Source organism: Pristiophorus japonicus, chromosome 1 (genome assembly GCF_044704955.1).
Source record: "Pristiophorus japonicus isolate sPriJap1 chromosome 1, sPriJap1.hap1, whole genome shotgun sequence".
Classification (NCBI taxonomy): domain Eukaryota; kingdom Metazoa; phylum Chordata; class Chondrichthyes; family Pristiophoridae; genus Pristiophorus; species Pristiophorus japonicus.
This window is the reverse complement of record NC_091977.1, coordinates 533,255,034-533,280,057: the sequence shown is the minus strand read 5'-3', so window position 1 is coordinate 533,280,057 and position 25,024 is coordinate 533,255,034. Positions and strand designations below refer to the sequence as shown.

Genomic DNA, 25,024 nt, shown 5'->3' with positions numbered 1-25,024 from the left:
TCTCCTCGATTTCGAGCTACTGCCTATGATGATGTATTCATCATCATAGGCAGTCCCTCGAAACGAGGATGACTTACTTCCACGCCAAAAAGGGATGAGTTCACTGGTGTTTCAATGAAGGATCTAAAATTCCAGGTTCCGAACTCAATCTTGAAGGGTGGAAGAGGCCTGTGGGTGGATTTTTTTAACGTGGGGTGACCGTTGCACACCAGCCACCACACGGGGCTTGACAGAGCTAGGTCTTGGTCCAGTGGCAAGGGTTAACCAGGACGACTGGAGACCAAGCTCTGCTGCACGGACCCAGTGCGCACACACATATCGCAGTGTGGGCTGGGCCCGTGCTGCCCCTGGGCCCCGAACTCACGCCTCTCCTGGGCCCCGATCACGACCCTCTACAATCTCTCGCTGCTCCTTCGGCCCCGACCTCGCCGCTCCTGCTCTACCTGCCCGCACTGCAGTCACTCTTTGCTGCCGTAGCCCCCCTGCACCAGCTCGCTCTGCTCTCTGAAGCAGTACGCCTCCACGCTGCTCCCGAGGCCTCCACGCCGTTCCTTTTATGGCCCCGACCTGCCGCTGGTGTTCTCAGGCAGGTCGGGGCCTCCACGTATTAGAGGAACTTACAATGATACAACCATTTCTTCTCCTCCTCCATTACCAACAATTCTCGACAACAATCCTTGGCTTGAGACAACGAATATGCAATGTACTGTCAAATGTCAGCCAATGCCAAGCTGGCCACTAGAGAATACACAAGAATAGCCCAGAATAGTTCTCTGATTTTTTTTTCATTCTTCTGTTCAAATCCCTCCCCAGCCTCGCCGCACCCCCTCCCCCCCGCTCTCCCACCTCTGTAACCTCCTCCAGCCCTACAATCCATTCTCCCTCTTGAGCATCCCTGATTTCAATCGCTCCACCATCGGTGGCCATGTCTTCAGCTGCCTAAGGCCTAAACTCTGGAACTCCCTCTGTAAACCTCTCCACCTCGCTACCTCTCTGTCCTCCTTTAAGACGCTCCTCAAAACCAACCTCTCTGACCGAGCTGTTGGTCATCTACCCTAATTGCCCTAATTATGCGGCTCGGTGTCAAATTTGGTTTGATAACCGCTCCTGTGAAGCGCCTTGGGATGTTTTAGTATGTTAAAGGCGCTATATAAATGCAAGTTGTTGTTAGAAAGATAGAAACTAGGTACAGGAGCAGGCCATTCGGCCCTTCGAGCCTGCACCACCATTCAATATGATCATGGCTGATCATTCCCTCAGTACCCCTTTCCTGCTTTCTCTCCATACCCCTTGATCCCATTAGCCGTAAGGGCCATATCTAACTCCATTTTGAATATCTCTAACGAACTGTGGTAGAGAATTCCACAGGTTAACAACTCTCTGAGTGAAGAAGTTTCTCCTCATCTCAGTCCTAAATGGCTTACCCCTTATCCTTAGACTGTGACCCCTGATTCTGGACTTCCCCAACATCGGGAACATTCTTCCTGCATCTAACCTGTCTAAACCCGTCAGAATTTTATATGTTTCTATGAGATCCCCTCTCATTCTTCTAAATTCCAGTGAATATAAGCCGAGTTGATCCAGTCATAGAAACATAGAAACATAGAAAATAGTTGCAGGAGTAGGCCATTCGGTCCTTCGAGCCTGGACCGGCATTCAATGAGTTCATGGCTGAACATGCAACTTCAGTACCCTATTCCTGCTTTCTCGCCATACCCCTTGATCCCCCGAGTAGTAAGGACTACATCTAACTCCTTTTTGAATATATTTAGTGAATTGGCCTCAACAACTCTCTGCGGTAGAGAATTCCACAGGTTCACCACTCTCTGGGTGAAGAAGTTTCTCCTCATCTCGGTCCTAAATGGCTTCCCCCTTATCCTTAGACTGTGACCCCTGGTTCTGGACTTCCCCAACATTGGGAACATTCTTCCTGCATCTAACCTGTCTAAACCCATCAGAATTTTAAATGTTTCTATGAGATCCCCTCCCATTCTTCTGAACTCCAGTGAGTACAAGCCCAGTTGATCCAGTCTTTCTTGATATGTCAGTCCCGCCATCCCGGGAATCAGTCTAGTGAACCTTCACTGTATTCCCTCAATAGCAAAAATGTCCTTCCTCAAGTTAGCAGACCAAAACTGTACACAATACTCCAGGTGTGACTTCATCAAGGCCCTGTACAGCTGTAGCAACACCTCCCTGCCCCTGTACTCAAATCCCCTCGCTATGAAGGCCAACATGCCATTTGCTTTCTTAACCGCCTGCTGTACCTGCATGCCAACCTTCAATGACTGATGTACCATGACACCCAGGTCTCGTTGCACCTCCCCTTTTCTTAATCTGTCACCATTCAGATAATCGTCTGTCTCTCTGTTTTTACCACCAAAGTGGATAACCTCACATTTATCCCATTATACTTCATCTGCCATGCATTTGCCCACTCACCTAACCTCCAAGTCACTCTGCAGCCTCATAGCATCCTCCTCGCAGCTCACACTGCCACTCAACTTAGTGTGATCCACAAATTTGGAGATACTACATTTAATCCCCTCGTCTAAATCATTAATGTACAATGTAAACAGCTGGGGCCCCAGCACAGAACCTTGCGGTACCCCACTAGTCACTGCCTGACATTCTGAAAAGTACCCACTTACTCCTACTCTTTGCTTCCTGTCTGACAACCAGTTCTCAATCCACGTCAGCACACTACCCCCCAATCCCATGTGGTTTAACTTTGCACATTAATCTCTTGTGTGGGACCTTGTCGAAAGCCTTCTGAAAGTCCAAATATACCACATCAACTGGTTCTCCCTTGTCCACTCTACTGGAAACATCCTCAAAAAATTCCAGAAGATTTGTCAAGCATGATTTCCCTTTCACAAATCCATGTTGACTTGGACCTATCATGTCACCTCTTTCCAAATGCGCTGCTATGACATCCTTAATAATTGATTCCATGATTTTACCCACTACCGATGTCAGGCTGATTCCCTGTTTTCTCTCTCCCTCCTTTTTTAAAAAGTGGGGTTACATTGGCTACCCTCCACTCCATAGGAACTGATCCAGAGTCTATGGAATGTTGGAAAATGGCTGTCAATGCATCCGCTATTTCCAAGGCCACCTCCTTAAGTACTCTGGGATGCAGACCATCAGGCCCTGGGGATTTATCGGCCTTCAATCCCATCAATTTCCCCAACACAATTTCCCGACTAATAAGGATTTCCCTCAGTTCCTCCTCTTTACTAGACCCTCTGACCCCTTTTATATCCGGAAGGTTGTTTGTGTCCTCCTTAGTGAATACCGAACCAAAGTACTTGTTCAATTGGTCTGCCATTTCTTTGTTCCCAGTTATGACTTCCCCTGATTCTGACTGCAGGGGACCTACGTTTGTCTTTACTAACCTTTTTCTCTTTACATATCTATAGAAGCTTTTGCAGTCCATTTTAATGTTCACTGCAAGCTTCCTCTCGTACTCCATTTTCCCTGCTCTAATCAAACCCTTTGTCCTCCTCTGCTGAGTTCTAAATTTCTCCCAGTCCCCGGGTTTGCTGCTATTTCTGGCCAATTTGTATGCCACTTCCTTGGCTTTAATACTATCCCTGATTTCCCTTGATAGCCACGGTTGAGCCACCTTCCCTTTTTTATTTTTACGCCAGACAGGAATGTACAATTGTTGTAGTTCATCTATGCGGTCTCTAAATGTCTGCCATTGCCCATCCACTGTCAACCCCTTAAGTGTTATTCGCCAATCTATCCTAGCCAATTCACGCCTCATACCTTCAAAGTTACCCTTTTTTAAGTTCTGGACCATGGTCTCTGAATTAACTTTTTCATTCTCCACCCTAATAGTATTTCCACATATGTCAGTCCTGTCATCCCGGGAATCAGTCTGGTGAACCTTCGCTGCACTCCCTCAATAGCAAGAATGTCCTTCCTCAGATTAGGAGACCAAAACTGTACACAGTATTCAAGGTGTGGTCTCACCAAGGCCCTGTACAACTGCAGTAAGACCTCCCTGCTCCTATATTCAAATCCTCTCGCTATGAAGGCCAACATGCCGTTTGCCTTCTTCACCGCCTGCTGTAACTGCATGCCAACCTTCAATGACTGATGTACCATGACACCCAAGTCTCGTTGCACCTCCCCTTTTCATAGAAACATAGAAAATAGGTGCAGTAATAGGCCATTCGGCCCTTCGAGCCTGCACCACCATTCAATAAGATCATGGCTGATCATTCACATCAGTACCCCTTTCCTGCTTTCTCTCCATACCCCTTGATCCCTTTAGCCATAAGGGCTATATCCAACTCCCTCTTGAATATAGCTAAGGATGTTTTGAGGATGTTTCCAGTAAAGTGGACAAAGGAGAACCAGTTGATGTGGTATATTTGGACTTTCAGAAGGCTTTCGACAAGGTCCCACACAAGAGATTAATGTGCAAAGTTAAAGCACATGGGATTGGGGGTAGTGTGCTGATGTGGATTGAGAACTGGTTGTCAGACAGGAAGCAAAGAGTAGGAGTAAACGGGTACTTTTCAGAATGGCAGGCAGTGACTAGTGGAGTGCCGCAAGGTTCTGTGCTGGGGCCCCAGCTGTTTACATTGTACATTAATGATTTAGACGAGGGGATTAAATGCAGTATCTCCAAATTTGCAGATGATACTAAGTTGGGTGGCAGTGTGAGCTGCGAGGAGGATGCTATTAGGCTGCAGAGTGACTTGGATAGGTTAGGTGAGTGGGCAAATGCATGGCAGATGAAGTATAATGTGGATAAATGTGAGGTTATCCACTTTGGTGGTAAAAACAGAGAGACAGACTATTATCTGAATGGTGACAGATTAGGAAAAGGGAAGGTGCAACGAGACCTGGGTGTCATGGTACATCAGTCATTGAAGGTTGGCATGCAGGTACAGCAGGCGGTTAAGAAAGCAAATGGCATGTTGGCCTTCATAGCGAGGGGATTTGAATACAGGGGCAGGGAGGTGTTGCTACAGTTGTACAGGGCCTTGGTGAGGCCACACCTGGAGTATTGTGTACAGTTTTGGTCTCCTAACTTGAGGAAGGACATTCTTGCTATTGAGGGAGTGCAGCGAAGGTTCACCAGACTGATTCCCGGGATGGCGGGACTGACCTATCAAGAAAGATTGGATCAACTGGGCTTGTATTCACTGGAGTTCAGAAGAATGAGAGGGGATCTCATAGAAACGTTTAAAATTCTGACGGGTTTAGACAGGTTAGATGCAGAAAGAATGTTCCCAATGTTGGGGAAGTCCAGAACCAGGGGTCACAGTCTGAGGATAAGGGGTAAGCCATTTAGGACCGAGATGAGGAGAAACTTCTTCACCCAGAGAGTGGTGAACCTGTGGAATTCTCTACCACAGAAAGTAGTTGAGGCCAATTCACTAAATATATTCAAAAGGGAGTTAGATGAAGTCCTTACTACTCGGGGGATCAAGGGTTATGGCGAGAAAGCAGGAAGGGGGTACTGAAGTTTCATGTTCAGCCATGAACTCATTGAATGGCGGTGCAGGCTAGAAGGGCTGAATGGCCTACTCCTGCACCTATTTTCTATGTTTCTATGTTTCTATGAACTGGCATCAACAACTCTCTGCGGAAGAGAATTCCATAGGTTAACAACTCTCTAAGTGAAGAAGTTTCTCCTCATCTCGGTCCTAAATGGCTTACCCCTTATCCATAGATTGTGACCCCTGGTTCTGGACTCCCCCAACATCGGGAACATTCTTCCCGCATCTAACCTGTCCAATCCCGTCAGAATTTTATATGTTTCTATGAGATCCCCTCTCATTCTTCTAAACTCCAGTGAATACAGGCCCAGTTGATCCAGTATCTCCTCATATGTCAGTCCTGCCATCCCGGGAATCAGTCTGGTGAACCTTCGCTGCACTCCCTCAATAGCAAGAACGTCCTTCCTCAGATTAGGAGACCAAAATTGAACACAATATTCCAGGTGAGGCCTCACTAAGGCCCTGTACAGCTGCAGCAAGACCTCCCTGCTCCTATACTCAAATTCCCTAGCTATGAATGCCAATATGCCATTTGCCTTCTTCACCGCCTGCTGTACCTGCATGCCAACTTTCAATGACTGATGTACCATGACACCCAGGTCTCGTTTCACCCAGGTCCCCTTTTCCTAATCTGCCGCCATTCAGATAATATTCTGCCTTCATGTTTTTGCCACCAAATTGGATAACCTCACATTTATCCACATTATACTGCATCTACCATGCATTTGCCCACTCACCTAACCAGTCCAAGTCACCCTGCAGCTTTTTAGCGTCCTCCTCACAGCTCACACTGCCAGCCAGCATAGTGTCATCTCAAACTTGGAGATATGACTCTCAATTCCTTCATCTAAATCATTGATGTATATTGTAAATAGCTGGGGTCCCAGCACTGAGCCCTGCGGCACCCCACTAGTCACTGCCTGCCATTCTGAAAAGGACCTGTTTATCCCGACTCTCTGCTTCCTGTCCGCCAACCAGTTCTCTATCCACGTCAATACATTACCCCCAATACCATGTGCTTTAATTTTGCACACCAATATCTTGTGTGGGAGTTTGTCAAAAGCCTTTTGAAAGTCCAAATACACCACATCCACTGGTTCTTCCTTGTCCACTCTATTAGTTACATCCTCAAAAAATTCTAGAAGATTTGTCAAGCATGATTTCATGATTTCCCTTTCATAAATCCATGCTGACTTGGACCGATCCTGTCACTGCTTTCCAAATGTGCTGCTATTTCATCTTTAACAATTGATTCCAACATTTACCCCACCACTGAAGTCACGTAACCGGTCTATAATTCCCTGTTTTCTCTCTTACTCGTTTTTTAAAAAGTGGTGTTACATTAGCTATCCTCCAGTCCATAGTAACTGATCCAGAGTCGTAGACTGTTGGAAAATGATCACCAATACATCCACTATTTCTAGGGCCACTTCCTTAAGTACTCTGGGATGCAGCCTGAGGATTTATCGGCCTTCAATCCCATCAATTTCCCTAACACAATTTCCTGGCTAATAAGGATTTCTTCAGTTTCTCCTTTTCGCTAGACCCTCGGTCCCCTAGTATTTCCGGAAGGTTTTTCCTTCGTGAAGACAGAACCAAAGTATTTGTTCAATTGGTCTGCCATTTCTTTGTTCCCCATTATAAATTCACCTGATTCTGACTGCAAGGGACCTATGTTTGTCTTCACTAATCTTTTCTCTTCACATATCTATAGAAGCTTTTGCAGTCAGTTTTTATGTTGCCAGCAAGCTTCCTCTCATACTCTATTTTTCCCCTGCTAATTAAACCCTTATTCCTCCTCTGCTGAATTCTAAATTTCTCCCAGTCCTCAGGTTTGCAGTTTTTTCTGGCCAATTTATATGCCTCTTCCTTGGATTCAACACTATCCCTAATTTCCCTTGTTAGCCATGATTTAGCCACCTTCCCCGTTTTATTTTTACTCCAGACAGGAATGTACAATTGTTGAAGTTCATCCATGTGATCTTTAAATGTTTGCCATTGTCTATCCATCATCAACCCTTTCAGTATCATTCGCCAGTCTATTCTAGCCAATTCACGTCTCATACTATCGAAGTTACCTTTCCTTAAATTCAGGACCTGAGTTTCTTAATTAATTGTGTCACTCTCCGTCTTAATAAAGAATTCTACCATATTATGGTCACTCTTCCCCAAGGGGCCTCGCACAACATGATTGCTAATTAGTCCTTTCTCATTACACATCACCCAGTCTAGGCTGGCCAGACCTCGAGTTGGTTCCTCGACATATTGGTCTAGAAAACCATCCCTAATACACTCCAGGAAATCCTCCTCCACCGTATTGCTACCAGTTTGGTGAGACCAATCTATATGTAGATTAAAGTCGCCCATGATAACTGCTGTACCTTTATTGCATGCATCCCTAATTTCTTGTTTGATGCTCTTCCCAACCTCACTACTACTGTTTGGTGGTCTGTACACAACTCCCACTAGCGTTTTCTGCCCTTTTTGATTCCACATCATCAAAGCTAATGTCCTTCCCAACTATTGCGTTAATTTCTTCTTTAACCAGCAACGCTACCCCACCTCCTTTTCCTTTCAGTTTATCCTTCCTGAATGTTGAATACCTCTGGATGTTGAGTTCCCAGCCTTGGTCACCCTGGAGCTATGTCTCCGTAATCCCAATTGTATCATAATCGTTAATAGCTGCCTGCGCAGTTAATTCATCCACCTTATTACAAATTCTCCTCGCATTGAGGCACAGAGCTTTTAGGCTTGTCTTTTTAACACACTTTGTCCCTTTAGAATTTTGCTGTAATGTGGCCCTTTTTATTTTTGCCTTGGGTTTCTCTGCCCTCCACTTTTACTTTTCTTCTTTCTATCTTTTGCTTCTGCCCCCATTTTACTTCCCTCTGTCTTCCTGCATAGGTTCCCATCCCCCTGCCATGTTAGTTTAACCCCTCCCCAACAGCACTAGCAAACACTCCCCCTAGGATATTGGTTCCAGTCCTGCCCAGGTGCAGACCGTCCGGTTTGTACTGGTCCCACCTCCCCCAGAACCAGTTTCAATGTCCCAGGAATTTGAATCCCTCCCTCTTGCATAACACCTCAAGCCACGTATTCATCTTAGCTATCCTGCAATTCCTACTCTGAGTAGCACGTGGCACTGGTAGCAATCCTGAGATTACTACCTTTGAGGTCTTGCTTTTTAATTTAACTCCTGGCTGCCTAAATTCAGCTTGTAGGATCTCATCCCGTTTTTTACCTATATCGTTGGTACTAATATGCACCACAACAACTGGCTGTTCACCCTCCCCCTCCAAAATGTCCTGCAGCCGCTCCGAGACCCTTGACCCTTGCACCAGGAAGGCAACACACCATCCCGGAGTCTTGATTGCAGCCGCAGAAATGCCTATTTATTCCCCTTACAATAGAATCCCCTACCACTATAGCTCTCCCACTCTTCTTCCTGCCCTCCTGTGCAGCAGAGCCACCCACGGTGCCATGAACTTGGCTGCTGCTGCCTTCCCCTGATGAGTCATCCCCCCCAACAGTACCCAAAATGGTGTATCTGTTTTGGAGGTGGATGACCGCAGGGGACCCCTGCACTACGTTCCTTCCTCCCTGATGGTCACCCATTCCTTATCTGCCTGAGTAACCTTTGCCTGCAGTGTGACCAACTCACTAACCGTGCTATTCACAACATCCTCAGCATCGTGGATGCTCCAGAGTGAATCCATGCGCAGCTCCAGTGCCGCAATGCGGTCTGTCAGGAGCTGCAGTTGGACACACTTCCTGCACACATAGTAGTCAGGGACACTGGAAGCGTCTCTGAGTTCCCACATAGCACAGGAGGAACATGACACGTGTCTGGGCTCTCCTGCCATGACTTAACCCTTGGATTAACTTAATTTAGCAACAATGCCAAAGGTTACCTACTGATAAGGAAATAAGAATCTGTTACCATTCAGATAATATTCTGCCTTCCTGCTTTTGCCACCAAATTGGATAACCTCACATTTATCTACATTATACTGCATCTGCCATGCATTTACCCACTAACCTGTCCAAGTCACCCTGCAGCCTCTTAGCATCCTCCTCACAGCTCACACTGCCACCCAGCTTAGTGTCATCTGCAAACTTGGAGTTATTACTTTCAATTCCTTCGTCTAACTCATTAATGTATATTGTAAAAACTGTGGTCCAGCACTGAACCCTGTGGTATCCCACTAATCCCTGCCTGTGATTCTGAAAAGGACCCGTTTATTCCTACTCTCTGCTTCCTGTCTGCCAACTAGTTTTCTATCCATGTCAATACATTACCCACAATACTATGTGCTTTCATTTTGCACACTAATCTGTTGTGTGGGACCTTGTCAAAAGCATTTTGAAAGTACAAATACACCACATCCACTGGTTCTCCCTTGTCCACTCTACAAATCCTCAACAAATTCTAAAAGATTTCTCAAGCATGATTTCCCTTTCATACATCCATGCTGACTTGGAGTGATCCTATCACTGCTTTCCAAATGCGCTGCTATTACATCTTTAATAATTGATTCCAACATTTTCCCTACTACTGATGTCAGGCTAACCGGTCTATAATTACTCGTTTTCTCTCTCCCGCTTTTTTTTTTAAAGTGGGGTTACATTAGCTACCCTCCAAACCATAGGAACTGATCCAGAGTCTATAGAATGTTGGAAAATGACCACCAATGCATCTACTATTTCTAGGGCCACTTCCTTAAGTACTCTGGGATGCAGACCATCAGGCCCTGGGGATTTATCGGCCTTCAATCCCATCAATTTCCCGAACACAATTTCCTGACTAATAAGGATTTCCTTTAATTCCTCCTTCTTGCTGGATCCTCGGTCCTCTATTATTTTTGGGAGGTTATTCGTTAGTGAAGACAGAACCAAAGTATTTGTTCAATTGATCTGCCATTTCTTTGTTCCCCATTATGAATTCACCTGATTCTGACTGCAAGGGCCCTACATTAGTCTTCACTATTCTTTTTATCTTCACATATCTATAGAAGTTTTTGCAGTCAGCTTTTATGTTCCCTGAAAGCTTACTCTCATACTCTATTTTCCCCCTCCTAATTAAAACCGTAGTCCTCCTCTGCTGAATTCTAAATTTCTCCCAGTCCTCAGGTTTGCTGCTTTTTCTGGCCAATTTATATACCTCTTTCTTGGATTTAACACTATCCCTAATTTCCATTATTGCTTTGGAGGATTTTATAACCACCCACCCTCCGACCCCCACCCGATTGGCTGCTCAGTTATGCATTCATTGCTTCGTATGAATGAGCAACGAGTTACTGAGTTAATCTCACTATTTATGCGAGTTCGCTCATAAAAAGGAAGAAAAATAATAAACTTATTTATCATCATCATCATAGGAAGTCCCTCGGAATCGAGGAAGACTTGCTTCCAGTCTAAAAGTGAGTTCTCAGGTGAGTGAACAGTCCAATAAGGGAATTACAGTCTCTGTCACAGGTGGGACAGACAGTGGTTGAAGGAAAGGGTGGGTGGGGAGTCTGGTTTGCCGCACGCTCCTTCCGCTGCCTGCGCTTGTTTTCTGCATGCTCTCGGCAACGAGACTCGAGATGCTCAGCGCCCTCCTGGATGCTCTTCCTCCACTTCGGGCGGTCTTTGGCCAGGGACTCCCAGGTGTCGGTGGGGATGTTGCATTTTATCAAGCAGGCTTTGAGGGTGTCCTTGTAATGTTTCCTCTGCCCACCTGGGGCTAGCTTGCCCAATCAACTTATTTAATGCACGGTGTGTTAAGGGCAAATTAAACCCTCCTGCCGCTTCTGAGGTTGGTCTGTTTTCTTACTTTACAACAACAACACCTTGCACTTACATAGCGCCCAGGATCCTGATTTTAACCCCAGGTGGATTCTCTGCTCAGGCCTGAGTTAAAATTACAGTCGGGTCTCAATGATGTCATCGGGCCGCAACCTGTACATGCAAAGAAGGACCCTGTTGGCTCCGACCGGGTGTCCTCACTGCCTGTTCAGGGGAGCAGGTTAAAATTGCAGATGTTGCGATTGTGGCGACCTTCGGACAGGTACGAGCTCAGGGGCGATTTTAACTGTCCACTCCACCCGGATTTCTGCTGCGCAAGTGGGGAATCGCCCCCATTTAATGTATGCTTCCTAAAGTGTATAACTCCCATTTTCTATTCCAGACATATACATCGCGACGGCAATTTCCCTCCTTATGATAACGATCTGTGGAATGGCCACTTACGGCGCATATAAGGTAGAGTAAGTTACCAGCAGAAATGGAGCTCCAATACTTCACAGTTAAAATTTGACGGCTTTCGCTTCACTGAGAATTATTGTGACTAATTTTGCATTTGATAAGATATTCAATTTGGAGCAAGTGACTGCAATTTTTGCAAATCTTATGTCTTGAAATGAAAAGTGGTTTCATACTTTCTGAGAGGTATGTTTAACAAATTATAAGATGTTCACCTTTTAAAAAAAATTAGTTCATGTGATGTGGGCATCGCTGGCAAGGCCGGCATTTATTGCCCATCCCTAATTGCCCCTTGAGAAGGTGGTGGTGAGCCGCCTTCTTGAACCGCTGCAGTCCGTGTGGTGAAGGTGCTCCCACAGTGCTGTTAGGGAGGGAGTTCCAGGATTGTGACCCAGCGACGATGAAGGAACGGCCGATATATTTCCAAGTCAGTGTGGTGTGTGACTTAGAGGGGAACTTGCAGAAGTTGATTTTCCCATGCGCCTGCTGCCCTTGTCCTTCTAGGTGGTAGAGGTCACCGAGAATTGAATCTGTCGTATGAAAAAAACTTAGCATTAGCACTAGAGAGGGTACAGAGGAGATTTACAAGGATGTTGCCAGGACTGGAAAACTTTAGCTATGAGGAAAGATTGGATAGGCTGGGGTTGTTTTCCTTGGAACAGAGGAGGCTGAGGGGAGATTTAATTGAGGTGTATAAAATTCTGAGGGGCCTGGATAGAGTGGATAGGAAGGATCTATTTCCCTTGGCAGAAGGGTCAACAACCAGGGGACATAGATTTAAAGTCACTGGTAGAAGGATTACGGGGGAGATGAGGAGAAATTTCTTCACCCAGAGGGTGGTGTGGGTCTGGAAGGGTGGTAGAGGCAGAAACCCTCACATTTACAAAGTGCTTGGATGTGCACTTGACGTGCCGTAACCTACAGAGCTACGGACCAAGAGCTGGAAAGTGGGATTAGGTTGGATAGCCTCTTGGTCGGCCGGCGCAGACACGATGGGCCGAAATGGCCTCCTTCCGTGTCGTAATTTTCCTTTGATTTCTGTGCAAGTACATCCTTCTCTCCTTTTGATAAATATGAGAAAATTGTAATACTCCTCTCCTGGTGGCCAGTGAACAGCTTTTCTGGCACACCACTAAGAGGTAGAAATTGTTACGGGTTTCTTCCGCTCCGACATGACTCTGTTTAACCCTCGGCGCCACAAAGAGATTGAAGATGTCGATTATGTGCGTGATGATCGGGGATACGATTTGGGGGTGCTCACAGTGTGGTCACTTGTTCTGGGGTGAATCTTTAGCAGTACTGCACTTTCTGGTTCCAGAGTCAATAAAAAGTGCGTCAGAGAGAAAGCCCATCCAACTGTGCTAGACTTGCCGTTTGCAAAACTTACATATTTGTTTCCTCCTTGTTTTCCAGCAACACAGCGCTTGGATCATCCCATTCTTCTGTTACCAGATCTTTGACTTTGCCCTGAACACTCTTGTACTGATCAGTGTGGTCGTCTATCCAAACTCTATTCAGGACTACCTGCGGCAACTGGTACGAAATGGACAATTTCAGCTCAAATAGTTTACTGTTGAAAGACCAAAAGGGATTATAATATCTCAGGACCTAGGAACAAGAGCAGGCCGTTCAGTCCCTCAAGCCTGTTCCGCCATCCGATTAGAACATCAGATTATAAGATAAAATCAGATTACAGCAAGTGATCAGGAAGGCCAATGGAATCTTGGCCTTTATTGCAAAGGGGATGGAGTAAAAAAGCAGGGAAGTCTTGCTACAGTTGTACAGGGTATTGGTGAGGCCACACCTGGAATACTGTGTGCAGTTTTGGTTTCCATATTTACAAAAGGATATACTTGCTTTGGAGGCAGTTCAGAGAAGGTTCACTCGGTTAATTCAGGGGATGAGGGGGTTAACTTATGAGGAAAGGTTGAGTAGGTTGGGCTTCTACTCATTGGAATTCAGAAGAATGAGAGGTGATCTTATCGAAACGTATAAGATTATGAGGGGGCTTGACAAGGTGGATGCAGAGAGGATGTTTCCACTGATGGGGGAGACTAGAACTAGGGGGCATAATCTTAGAATAAGGGGCCGCCCATTTAAAACTGAGATGAGGAGAAATTTCTTCTGAGGGTTGTAAATCTGTGGAATTCGCTGCCTCAGAGAGCTGTGGAAGATGGGACATTGAATAAATTTAAGACAGAGATAGACAGTTTCTTAACCAATAAGGGAATAAGAGGTTATGAGGAGCGGGCAGGGAAGTGGACCTGAGTCCATGATCGGATCAGCCATGATCGTATTAAATGGCGGAGCAGGCTCGAGTGGCCATATGGCCTACTCCTGCTCCTATTTCTTATGTTCTTATATAGGAGCAGGAGTAGGCCATACAGCCCCTCGAGCCTGCTCCGCTATTCAATAAGATCACGGCTGATCTCCGACCCCAACTCCACTTTCCCGCCCGATCCCCATATCTCTTGATTCCCTCAGTATCCAGCAATCTGTCGATCCCTGATGACTAAGCCTCCACAACCCTCTGGGGTAGAGAATTCCCCAAAAATTAGATCATGACTGATCTGTATCTTAACTCCATCTACCCACCTTTGCTCCGTATCACTTGATACCTTTGCCGAACAAAAATATATCAAATTTTCAATTGACCCCCAGCCTCAACAGCTGATTGGGGGGGAGAGTTCCAGATTAAAATGCCCTTTGTGTGAAGAAGTGCTTCCTGACATCGCCCCTGAACAGCCTGACTCTAACTTTAAGGTTATGTCCCCTTGTTCTGGACTCACCCCACCAGTGGAAGAAGTTTCTCTCAATCCCACCTGTAATGTATTTTCTTCACGGATTCTTTGCTAAAGAATTCATAGCAACACATAGCTATTAAGAACTAGTTGGTCTATTGACAAAGGTTTAACAATTACCAGTTCATCCACCTGGCTCACAACTGCATATCTCATCGTGGGTGATCCAGACCCAACTGATTGGGGTTTTATTGAGTCTTAATAACATAAGAATTTAAGAATTAGGAGCAGGAGCAGGCCATTCAGCCCCTCGAGCCTGCTCCGCCATTCAATAAGATTATGACTGATCTGATCATGGACTCAGCTCCACTTCCCACCCGCTCCCCATAACCCTTTATTTCATTATTGCTCAAAAATCTGTCTATCTCCGCGTTAAATGTATTCAATCATCCAGCCTCCACAGCTCTCTGTGACAGAGAATTCCACAGATTTACAACCCTCTGAGAGAAGAAGTTCCTCCTCTTGTGAACATCATGTGACTGGCTAAGCCACTCACAATGCAACAGCTCTGCAACTATTTTAGTAGAAAATTTAAATCAAGAGCACCCTTTTGGCAAGGGCACTAGAACCCACAAATTTCGAAATAAAACTTTAACTGAAACTTAAATCAACTTAAAATGTGGTTGCCGGGGGTGATGATGCACTCCAGCCCCTCCGGCGCCCACCTCTCGCGGAAGGCCATAAGCGTACCGGTGGACACCGCGTGCTCCATCTCCGGGGACTCCCTGGCTCGGATGTAAGCACGGAAGAGAGGCGGGCAGTCGGGCTGAACGACCCCCTCGACCACCCGCTGCCTGGACCGGCTGATGGCCACCTAGGCTATGCCCAGGCAATAGCTCTACAAGCCTGTGAGCATACATTACACCACCGTATCAGCTCCCTTAATCATTTCAAACACCTTCACTATATCACCCCTTAACCTTCGATAATTCAGGGGAGTGCGAGCCTAGTCTATGCAACCAGTCCTCATAATTTTTCCATTCCAGTCCCGGTATCACTGCACTCCCTCCAAGGCCAACATATCCTTCCTGACAACTGCGGTATCAAAATGTTTCTAAACAAAAACAGCATCTGGTGAAGGAGAAAGGAACAGAAGGGCAATGCAGATAGGGTTAGATGAGGTAGGGTTGGAGGAGACCCGTGTGTAGCAGAAACACTCATAATCATGAGGGGTCTGAACAGAGTAGCTAGAGAGAAACAGTTCCCATTGGCAGAAGGGTGGAGAACCAGAGGACACAGATTTAAGGTGATTGGCAGAAGAACCAAAGGTGTCATGAGGAAAATCTTTTTTACGCAGCGAGTGGTCAGATCTGGAATGCGCTGCCTGAGAGGGTGGTGGAGGCAGACTCAATCGTGGCTTTAAAAGGGAGTTGGATAAGTACCTGAAAGAAAAAATTTACAGGGCTACGGGGAAAGGGCGGGGGGAGTGGGACTGGCTGAGGTGCTCTTGCAGAGAGCCGGCAAGGGCTCGACGGGCCGAATGGCCTCCTTCTGTGCTGTAACCATTCTGTGATTCTATGGGAGGAGGATGGTATGGAGCATAAACACCGGCATGGACCTGTTGGTCCAAATGGCCTGTTTCTGTGCTGTAAAATAATTTTGGGTAGCTCATAGAAACATAGAAAATAGGAGCAGTAGTAGGCCATTTGGCCCTTCGAGCCTGCACCACCATTCAATATGATCATGGCTCTATCTCAACGCCATTACAGAAATGTGGTTGCAGGGTGGCCAAGACTGGGAATTAAACATACAGGGATATCTGACAATTCGGAAAGATAGACAAGAAGGGAAAGGAGGTGAGGTAGCTCTGTTAACAAAAGAAGATATCAGGGCAGTTGTGAGAGACGATATTGGCTCTAATGAACAAAATGTTGAATCATTGTGGGTGGAGATTAGAGATAGTAAGGGGAAGTAGTTTATAGGCCCCCAAATAATAACTTCACGGTGGGGCAGACAATAATCAAGGAAATAATGGAGGCATGTGAAAAAGGAACGGCAGTAATCATGGGGGATTTTAACCTACATATCGATTGGTCAAATCAAATCGCACGGGGTAGCCTGGAGGAAGAATTCGTGGAATGCATACGGGATTGTTTCTTAGAACAGTATGTTACAGAACCTACAAGGGAGCAAGTTTTCTTAGATCTGGTCCTGTGTAATGGGACAGGAATAATAAACGATCTCCTAGTAAAAGATCCTCTCGGAATGAGTGATCAAAGTATGGTTCAATTTGTAATACAGATTGAGGGTGAGGAAGTAGTGTCTCAAACGAGCATATCATGCTTAAACAAAGGGGACTACAGTGGGATGAGGGCAGAGTTGGCTAAAGTAGACTGGAAACACAGCCTAAACGGTGGCACAATTGAGGAACAGTGGAGGACTTTTCAGGAGCTCTTTCATAGTGCTCAACAAAAATATATTCCAGTGAAAAAGAAGGGCGGTAAGAGAAGGGATAACCAGCCGTGGATAACCAAGGAAATAAAGGAGAGTATCAAATTAAAAACCAATGCGTATAAGGTGGCCAAGGTTAGTGGGAAACTAGAAGATTGGGAAAATTTTAAACGACAGCAAAGAAAGCAATAAAGAAAGGAAAGATAGATTATGAAAGTAAACTTGCGCAAAACATAAAAACAGATAGTAAAAGCGTTTACAGATATATAAAACGGAAAAGAGTGACTAAAGTAAATGTTGGTCCCTTAGAAGATGAGAAGGGGGATTTAATAATGAGAAATGTGGAAATGGCTCAGACCTTAAACAATTATTTTGCTTCGGTCTTCACAGTGGAAGACACAAAAACCATACCAAAAATTGCTGGTCACAGGAATGTGGGAAGGGAGGACCTTGAGATAATCACTGTCACTAGGGGGGTAGTGCTGGACAGGTTAATGAGACTCAAGGTAGACAAGTCCCCTGGTCCTGATGAAATGCATCCCAGGGTATTAAAAAAGATGGCAGAAGTTATAGCAGATGCATTCGTTATAATCTACCAAAATTCTCTGGAATCTGGGGTGGATTGGAAAGCAGCTAATGTAAAGCCTCTGTTTAAAAAAGGGGGCAGACAAAAGGCAGGTAACTATAGGCCGGTTAGTTTAACATCTGTAGTGGGGAAAATGCTTGAAACTATCATTAAGGAAGAACTAGCGGGACATCTAGATAGGAATAGTGCAATCAAGCAGACGCAACATAGATTCATGAAGGGGAAATCATGTTTAACTAATTTACTGGAATTCTTTGAGGATATAACGAGCATGGTGGATAGAGGTGTACTGATGGATGTGGTGTATTTAGATTTCCAAAAGGCATTCGATAAGGTGCCACACAAAAGGTTACTGCAGAAGATAAAGGTACGCGGAGTCAGAGGAAATGTATTAGCACGGATCGAGAATTGGCTGGCTAACAGAAAGCAGGGAGTCGGGATAAATGGGTCCTTTTCGGGTTGGAAATTGGTGGTTAGTGGTGTGCCACAGGGATCGGTGCTGGGACCACAACTGTTTACAATATACATAGATGACCTGGAAGAGGGGACAGAGTGTAGTGTAACAAAATTTGCAGATGACACAAAGATTAGTGGGAAAGCGGGTTGTGTAGAGGACACAGAGAGGCTGCAAAGAGATTTAGATAGGTTAAGCGAATGGGCTAAGGTTTGGCAGATGGAATACAATGTCGGAAAGTGTGAGGTCATCCACCTTGGGGAAAAAAAACAGTAAAAGGGAATATTATTTGAATGGGGAGAAATTACAACATGCTGCGGTGCAGAGGGACCTGGGGGTCCTTGTGCATGAATCCCAAAAAGTTAGTTTGCAGGTGCAGCAGGTAATCAGGAAGGCGAATGGAATGTTGGTCTTCATTGCGAGAGGGATGGAGTACAAGAGCAGGGAGGTCCTGCTGCAACTGTATAGGGTATTGGTGAGGCCGCACCTGGAGTACTGCGTGCAGTTTTGGTCACCTTACTTAAGGAAGGATATACTAGCTTTGGAGGGGGTACAGAGACGATTCACTCGGCTGATTCCGGAGATGAGGGATTGATGATAGATTGAGTAGACTGGGTCTTTACTCATTGGAGTTCAGAAGGATGAGGGGTGATCTTATAGAAACATTTAAAATAATGAAAGGGATAGACAAGATAGAGGCAGAGAGGTTGTTTTCACTGGTCGGGGAGACTAGAACTAGGGGGCACAGCCTCAAAATACGGGGGAGCCAATTTAAAACCGAGTTGAGAAGGAATTTCTTCTCCCAGAGGGTTGTGAATCTGTGGAATTCTCTGCCCAAGGAAGCAGTTGAGGCTAGCTCATTGAATTATTCAAGTCACAGATAGATAGATTTTTAACCAATAAGGGAATAAGGGTTACGGGGAGCGGGCGGGTAAGTGGAGCTGAGTCCACGGCCAGATCAGCCATGATCTTGTTGAATGGCGGAGCAGGCTCGAGGGGCTAGATGGCCTACTCCTGTTCCTAATTCTTATGTTCTTATGTTCTTATGTACCATATTCCCGCTTTCTCCCCATATTCCTTGATGCCTTTTGTGTCTAGAAATTTATCTAACTCCCTCCTAACTATATTCTTGTATAATCAGTGTACAAGCGTTCCAGGAATAATTCGTTTTCCACATTCTGTTTCCACAGCCAGCGAATACCCCTTACAAGGAGGATATTATGTCGATGAACCCAACATGCCTGGTGTTTGTAGTTCTTCTCTTCATTGGTATCATTCTGGCCTTTAAGGTAAGTTTGAACTCTGAATTTATCAGACCCGGTTAACATGAAAGATTGCTGAACTGTTAGAAAGATGCATGATCGATACTGCCTGTCCTTGCTTGGTTTATTGCTGAAGGTGCTGAGCTCCTCGAGCCTCATCGCCGAGAGCATGCATAAAGCAAGCGCAGGCAGCGGAAGGAGCATGCGGCAAACCAGTCCCACCCTCCCTTTCCTCCAACCACTGTCTGTCCCACCTGTGACAGAGACTGTAATTCCCGTATTGGACTGTTCAGTCACCTGAGAACTCACTTTTAGAGTGGAAGCAAATCTTCCTCGATTCCGAGGGACTGCTTATGATGATGACTTAGTTTCATGGCCAGTGGGCTGTTGGCACTGATTTTGCCTCCGATATCATAATCCATCATTTTTATGAATGACTCTTAATTCTCAAAGAAGTAGCGGCCGAAATTGCACTCGGCGGGAAATTGGGGTGGGCACATTGAATTAACCGGAAATTTACCGCCCGGCGGGAGTCAGAGGGAAGAACTGGAACCTTGGGCTCGTTAACTCTGACACCGCCGCCCAGCGCTTGGAGCGTCGTTTTGCGATGGTGTCGGGGCAGGATCGCGAGGGGGCGGGGCAGTCATGACGTCAGTGCGACGTCTGACCAGATTCAGCGTCTCCAGCATTTTCTGACTCATATCATAGACGGTCCCTCGAACGAGGATGACTTGCTTCCACAAGCGTTCACAGATGTTTCAATGAAGGACCCGATGTTCCAGTCCTGAACTCCAATTGAGGGGGTGGAAGATGCCTGTGCGTGGATTTTTTTAACGTGTGGTGGCCTTTGCACATCAGCCACCACACGGGCTTGATAGAGCTAGGTCTTGGTCCAGTGGCAAGGGTTGAACCAGGACGACTGGAGACCTGATCTGCTGCACGGACCGAGTGCGCACATGTATTGCAGTGTGGGCTGGGCCCGTGCTGACCCTGGGCCCTTGGCTCTTCTGGGCCCTGCACCTTCGCCCACTTCTGACTGAACATTTACTGGCCACACACAAAGCTCTGTTCATGTAAACTTTTACGCTGAGTTTTTGAATCCAAGTTTTTGGGTGACGACTATTTCTCAACATATTACAATTTTTTTTTAAACTACTGATTTACAAAAACGTTTTGACTTGGGGTTTGCTACTTTATGGGCACAATTCAAATAACCTTATACTGAGTAGCTGACAAATGCAGTATTATTATTTACACATAGATATGAAAGATATTTGATCAAATGTATATCTGAGGAAGAGAGTGTTCGAAGATCAGGCCCTCAAATCTACCACCAAGCTTATGGTCTACAGGGCTGTAGTGATACCTGTTATATATGTGGACTTGTATTTACTCTGTACAGCCACCAGAGGGCTCATTCCCCGGACTCCCAAGGGATCCCATAATCCCTTGGGAGCACAGGTATTTAAGGAGGCTTCACAGGTTGGAGAGTCACTCTGGAGACCTGCAATAAAAGACTAAGGTCACACTTTACTTTGAGCTCATAGTGTTCAGTCTGACTCTTTCTCCATACAAAACAATACCCCCTTCTTGTATGGCTCAGAGATGTGGACCATGTACAGTAGTCACTTCAAATCGCTGGAGAAATACCACCAGCGTTGTCTCTGCAAGATCCTGCTAATCCCCTGGGAGGACAGACATGCCAACGTTAGTGTCCTCATTCAGGCCAACATCCCCAGCATTGAAGCACTGATCACACTCGATCTGCTCCATTGGGTGGGTCACATTGTTCACATGTCCGACACAAGACTCCCAAAGCAACGCTCTACTTGGAACTCCTACATGGCAAGCGAGCCCCAGGTGGGCAGAGGAAACTTTTCAAGGACACCCTCAAAGCCTCCTTGATAAAGTGCAACATCCCCACTGACACCTGAGAGTCCTTGGCCAAAGACTGTCCTAAGTGGAGGAAGTGCATCCGGGAGGGCGCTGAACACCTCGAGTCTTGTCGCCGAGAGCATGCAGAAAACAAGGGCAGGCAGTGGAAGGAGCGTGTGGCAAACCAGACTCCCCACCCACCCTTTCCTTCAACCACTGTCTGTCCCACCTGTGACAGAGACTGTCATTCTCGAATTGGACTATTCAGTCACCTGAGAACTCACTTTTAGAGTGGAAGCAAGTCTTCCTTGATTTCAAGGGACTGTCTATGATGATGATAATGATACTAGCTTTTTAATACCAGACTTAGAAAAAAAATTAACCGAATTTAAATTCCCCAGCTGCCATGGTGGGGTTTGAACTTAGTCACCCAATCATTAACCCAGGCCACAGGATTACTAGTCCAGTAACATAACCACTATGCTACTGTTGCCCTATTTTGGTCACCTGCGCTAATTTCTACTTATGCGGCTTGGTGTCAAATTTTTTGATCTCATAATACTCCTGTGAAGCACCTTGGGACGTTTCACTATGTTAAAGGCGCTATATAAATACAAGTTGTTGTTGCTATGGAGCAATTAAATGGATTTTGGGATGGGGTTTGAGGTGGGTAAGTATCTGGTTATAAATTTGTCTATCAGCAAGAGTAGATAGGTTTGACCATTCAGTGAAAGTATTCAGTCATATCATGCTATTGTTTGTGTATAGAGATGTAGTTTTTAAATTCATTCCTGGGACGTGGGCGTCGCCGGTAAGGCCGGCATTTATTGCCCATCTCTAATTGCCCCTTGAGAAGGTGGTGGTGAGCCGCCTTGAACCGCTGTAGTCCCGTGTGATGAACGTACTCCCACAGTGCTGTTAGGGAGGGAGTTCCAGGATTTTGACCCAGTGACGATGAAGGAACGGCCGATATATTTCCAAGTCAGGATAGTGTGTGACTTGGAGGGGAACGTGGAGGTGATGGTGTTCCCATGCGCCTGCTGCCCTTGTCCTTCTAGGGGGTAGAGGTTTGGGAGGTGCTGCCGAAGAAGCCTTGGTGCGCCGGTGGTGGAGGGAGTGAATGTTGAAGGTGGTGGATGGGGTGCTGATCAGCGGGCTGCTTTGTTCTGGATGGTGTTGAGCTTCTTGAGTGTTGTTGGAGCTGCATTCATCCAGGCAAGTGGAGAGTGTTCCATCACACTCCTGACTTGTGACTTGTCGATGGTCGAAAGACTTTGGGGAGTCGGGAGGTGAGACACTCGCCGCAGAATACCCAGCCTCTGACCTGCTCTTGTAGCCACAGTATTTATGTGGTTGGTTCAGTTAAGTTTCTGGTCAATGGTGATCCCCAGGATGTTGACGGTGCGGAATTTGGCGATGGTAATGCCGTTGAATATCAAGGGGCGGTGGTTAGACTCTCGCTTGTTGGAGATGGTCATTGCCTGGCTCTTGTGTGGTGCGAATGTTACTTGCCACTTATCAGCCCAAGCCTGAATGTTGTCCAGGTCTTGCTGCATGCGGGCATGGACTGCTCTGTTATCTGAGGAGTTGTGAATGGCACTGAACACTGTGCAATCATCAGCGAACATCCCCACTTCTGACCTTATGATGGAGGGAAGGTCATTGATGAAGCAGCTGAAGATGGTTGGGCCTAGGACACTGCCCTGAGGAACTCCTGCAGCGATGTCCTGGGGCTGAGATGATTGGCCTCCAACCACCACAACCATCTTCCTTTGTGTTAGTATAACTCCTGCCAGTGGAGAGTTTTCCCCCTGATTCCCATTGACTTCAGTTTTACTGGAGCTCCCATTTCAAGGGTATTTACCTGTAAATTGAAGTAAGTTTTTCTCACCTTATACAAATCATTGGTCACACCACACGTGGAGTTTTACCTTCTGAACGACGATGATGTGTTGGGAGGGTTCAAAGAAGAGAAATGATCATTCCAAAGCAAGACACTCTAGTATAGAGAGGGAATGTCAGACAGAGACTTAAGATGAGACTTAATCCAGTTTATTTAGAGGTTGGCAAATAATTGCTCATTTAGATACAAGTAGATGACTTAAATCGGATTAAGAGCACAAGACTTAAGTTTACGCGATGCACTCTTTGGAACAGAGTATGTTGAGGGGAGATTTAATTGAGGTGTATAAAATTATGAGGGGTCTGGATAGAGTGGATAGGACGGACCTATTTCCCTTAGCAGAGGGTCAATAACCAGGGGGCACAGATTGAAAGTAATTGGGGGGAGGTTTAGAGGGGATTTGAGGAGAACTTTTTTCACCAAGAGGGTGGTGGGGGTCTGGAACTCACTGCCTGAAAGGGTGGTAGAGGCAGAAACCCTCACCACATTTAAAAAATACTTGGATGTGCACTTGAAGCACCGTAACCTACAGGGCTACAGACCAAGAGCTGGAAAGTGGGATTAAGCTGGATAGCTCTTTTTTTCAACCGGTGCGGACACGATGGGCCGAATGGCCTCCTTCTGTGCCGTAAATCTTTACGATTACAAAATAACAAGCTTCAAGCAAAACAAGTACCAAAATTATTTCCTCATAATCCTTTGAAACAGACACCTAATTAAAGTAATTATTGATGTCAACCAACGCCTTTTAAAAAGGGTTGGATAAATATCTGGTTAGCAATGGGATAAAAGAAAATAGAGATATTGAATGCTGTGAGGAATATTATGGTCCTGAGCTGATCGTGGATATGTTATGCCACCAGGTTAAGGATAAGTCATTTGGATGCAAAGATCATCAGGTGTCAGCTGTGGTTCAGTGGGTCAGAAGGTTGTGGGTTCAAGTCCCTCTCCAGGGAGTTGAGCACAAAATCTAGGCTGACACTCCCAGTGCAGTGCTGAGGGAGCACCGCACTGTCGGAGGTGCCGTCTTTCAAATGAGACGTTAAACCGAGGCCCCGTCTGCTCTCTCAAGTGGATGTAAAAGATCCCATGGCCACTATTACGAAGAAGAGCAGGGGAGTTATCCCCGGTGTCCTGGTACCAATATTTATCCCTCAATCAACATCAGTAAAACAGTTTAGCTGGGCATTATCACATTGCTGTTTGTGGGAGCTTGCTGTGCGCAAATTGGCTGCCACGTTTCCTACATTACAACAGTGACTACACTCCAAAAGTACTTCATTGGCTGTAAGGTGCTTTAGGACGTCCGGTGGTCGTGAAAGGCGCTATATAAATGTAAGTTCTTTCTTTCTATTTTGAACGTTTACTTGGTTTGCCTTTGAGAGGAGCTTTGCGGAGATTTTCCTCAGGAAATGAAACGTGGTTAGACTCCATTAATGAATGGAAATCTGTGTAAACAACATTTTGATTGGTCTAATAGCTTTTTTCTCAACCCATGCTCACTACGGTTCGATAGCTGAAATTAGCTTTATAATCCCGATTTAACAATTTAGAGCTATTAACCTCGCTGAAGTCTGAGGGGCGGTATGTGCCTCCCGTTAGTGCCTACGGGAGGGGCGGTAACAGGGCACTAAGGGGTTACCGACCGGGCGCGGCGAATTCACCGACGCTCGCGAACTTCCTTGGCGGTTTTGCGCTGACGCTAACACTTACCGCCTCGCTCTGTAGCGCCCCGTAGATCGTAGCAGAGCTCTGTCAAGCCCGTGTGGTGGTTGGCGGTCAGCGGCCCTGGGAGCAGCGTGGAGGCCCACTACTTTAGGGAGCAGCGCGAGCTGGCGCAGGAGGGCGACGGCAGCGAGGAGTGACGTCACCAAGGTCCAGGCCGGTGATTGGAGCGTGGGCAGGTACAGCAGGAGCGGCGAGGTCGGGACGAAGGAGCGGCCAGAGACTGTAGAGGGACGTGATCGGGGCCCGGGAGAGGCGTGAG

The 25,024-nt window shown here is 46.2% G+C and overlaps 1 protein-coding gene across 1 annotated transcript in view; it reads left to right on the top strand.

The window, feature by feature from the left end:
- The window catches only part of laptm4b (lysosomal protein transmembrane 4 beta), a 137,119-nt gene that overhangs the window by 57,575 nt on the left and 54,520 nt on the right, over positions 1–25,024 (top strand). Inside the window, exons 3-5 of the mRNA XM_070877029.1 lie at positions 11,692–11,765; positions 13,179–13,301; positions 19,188–19,286. Coding sequence (XP_070733130.1) covers positions 11,692–11,765; positions 13,179–13,301; positions 19,188–19,286 — 296 coding nt within the window. The remainder of the gene's footprint in view (positions 1–11,691; positions 11,766–13,178; positions 13,302–19,187; positions 19,287–25,024) is intronic.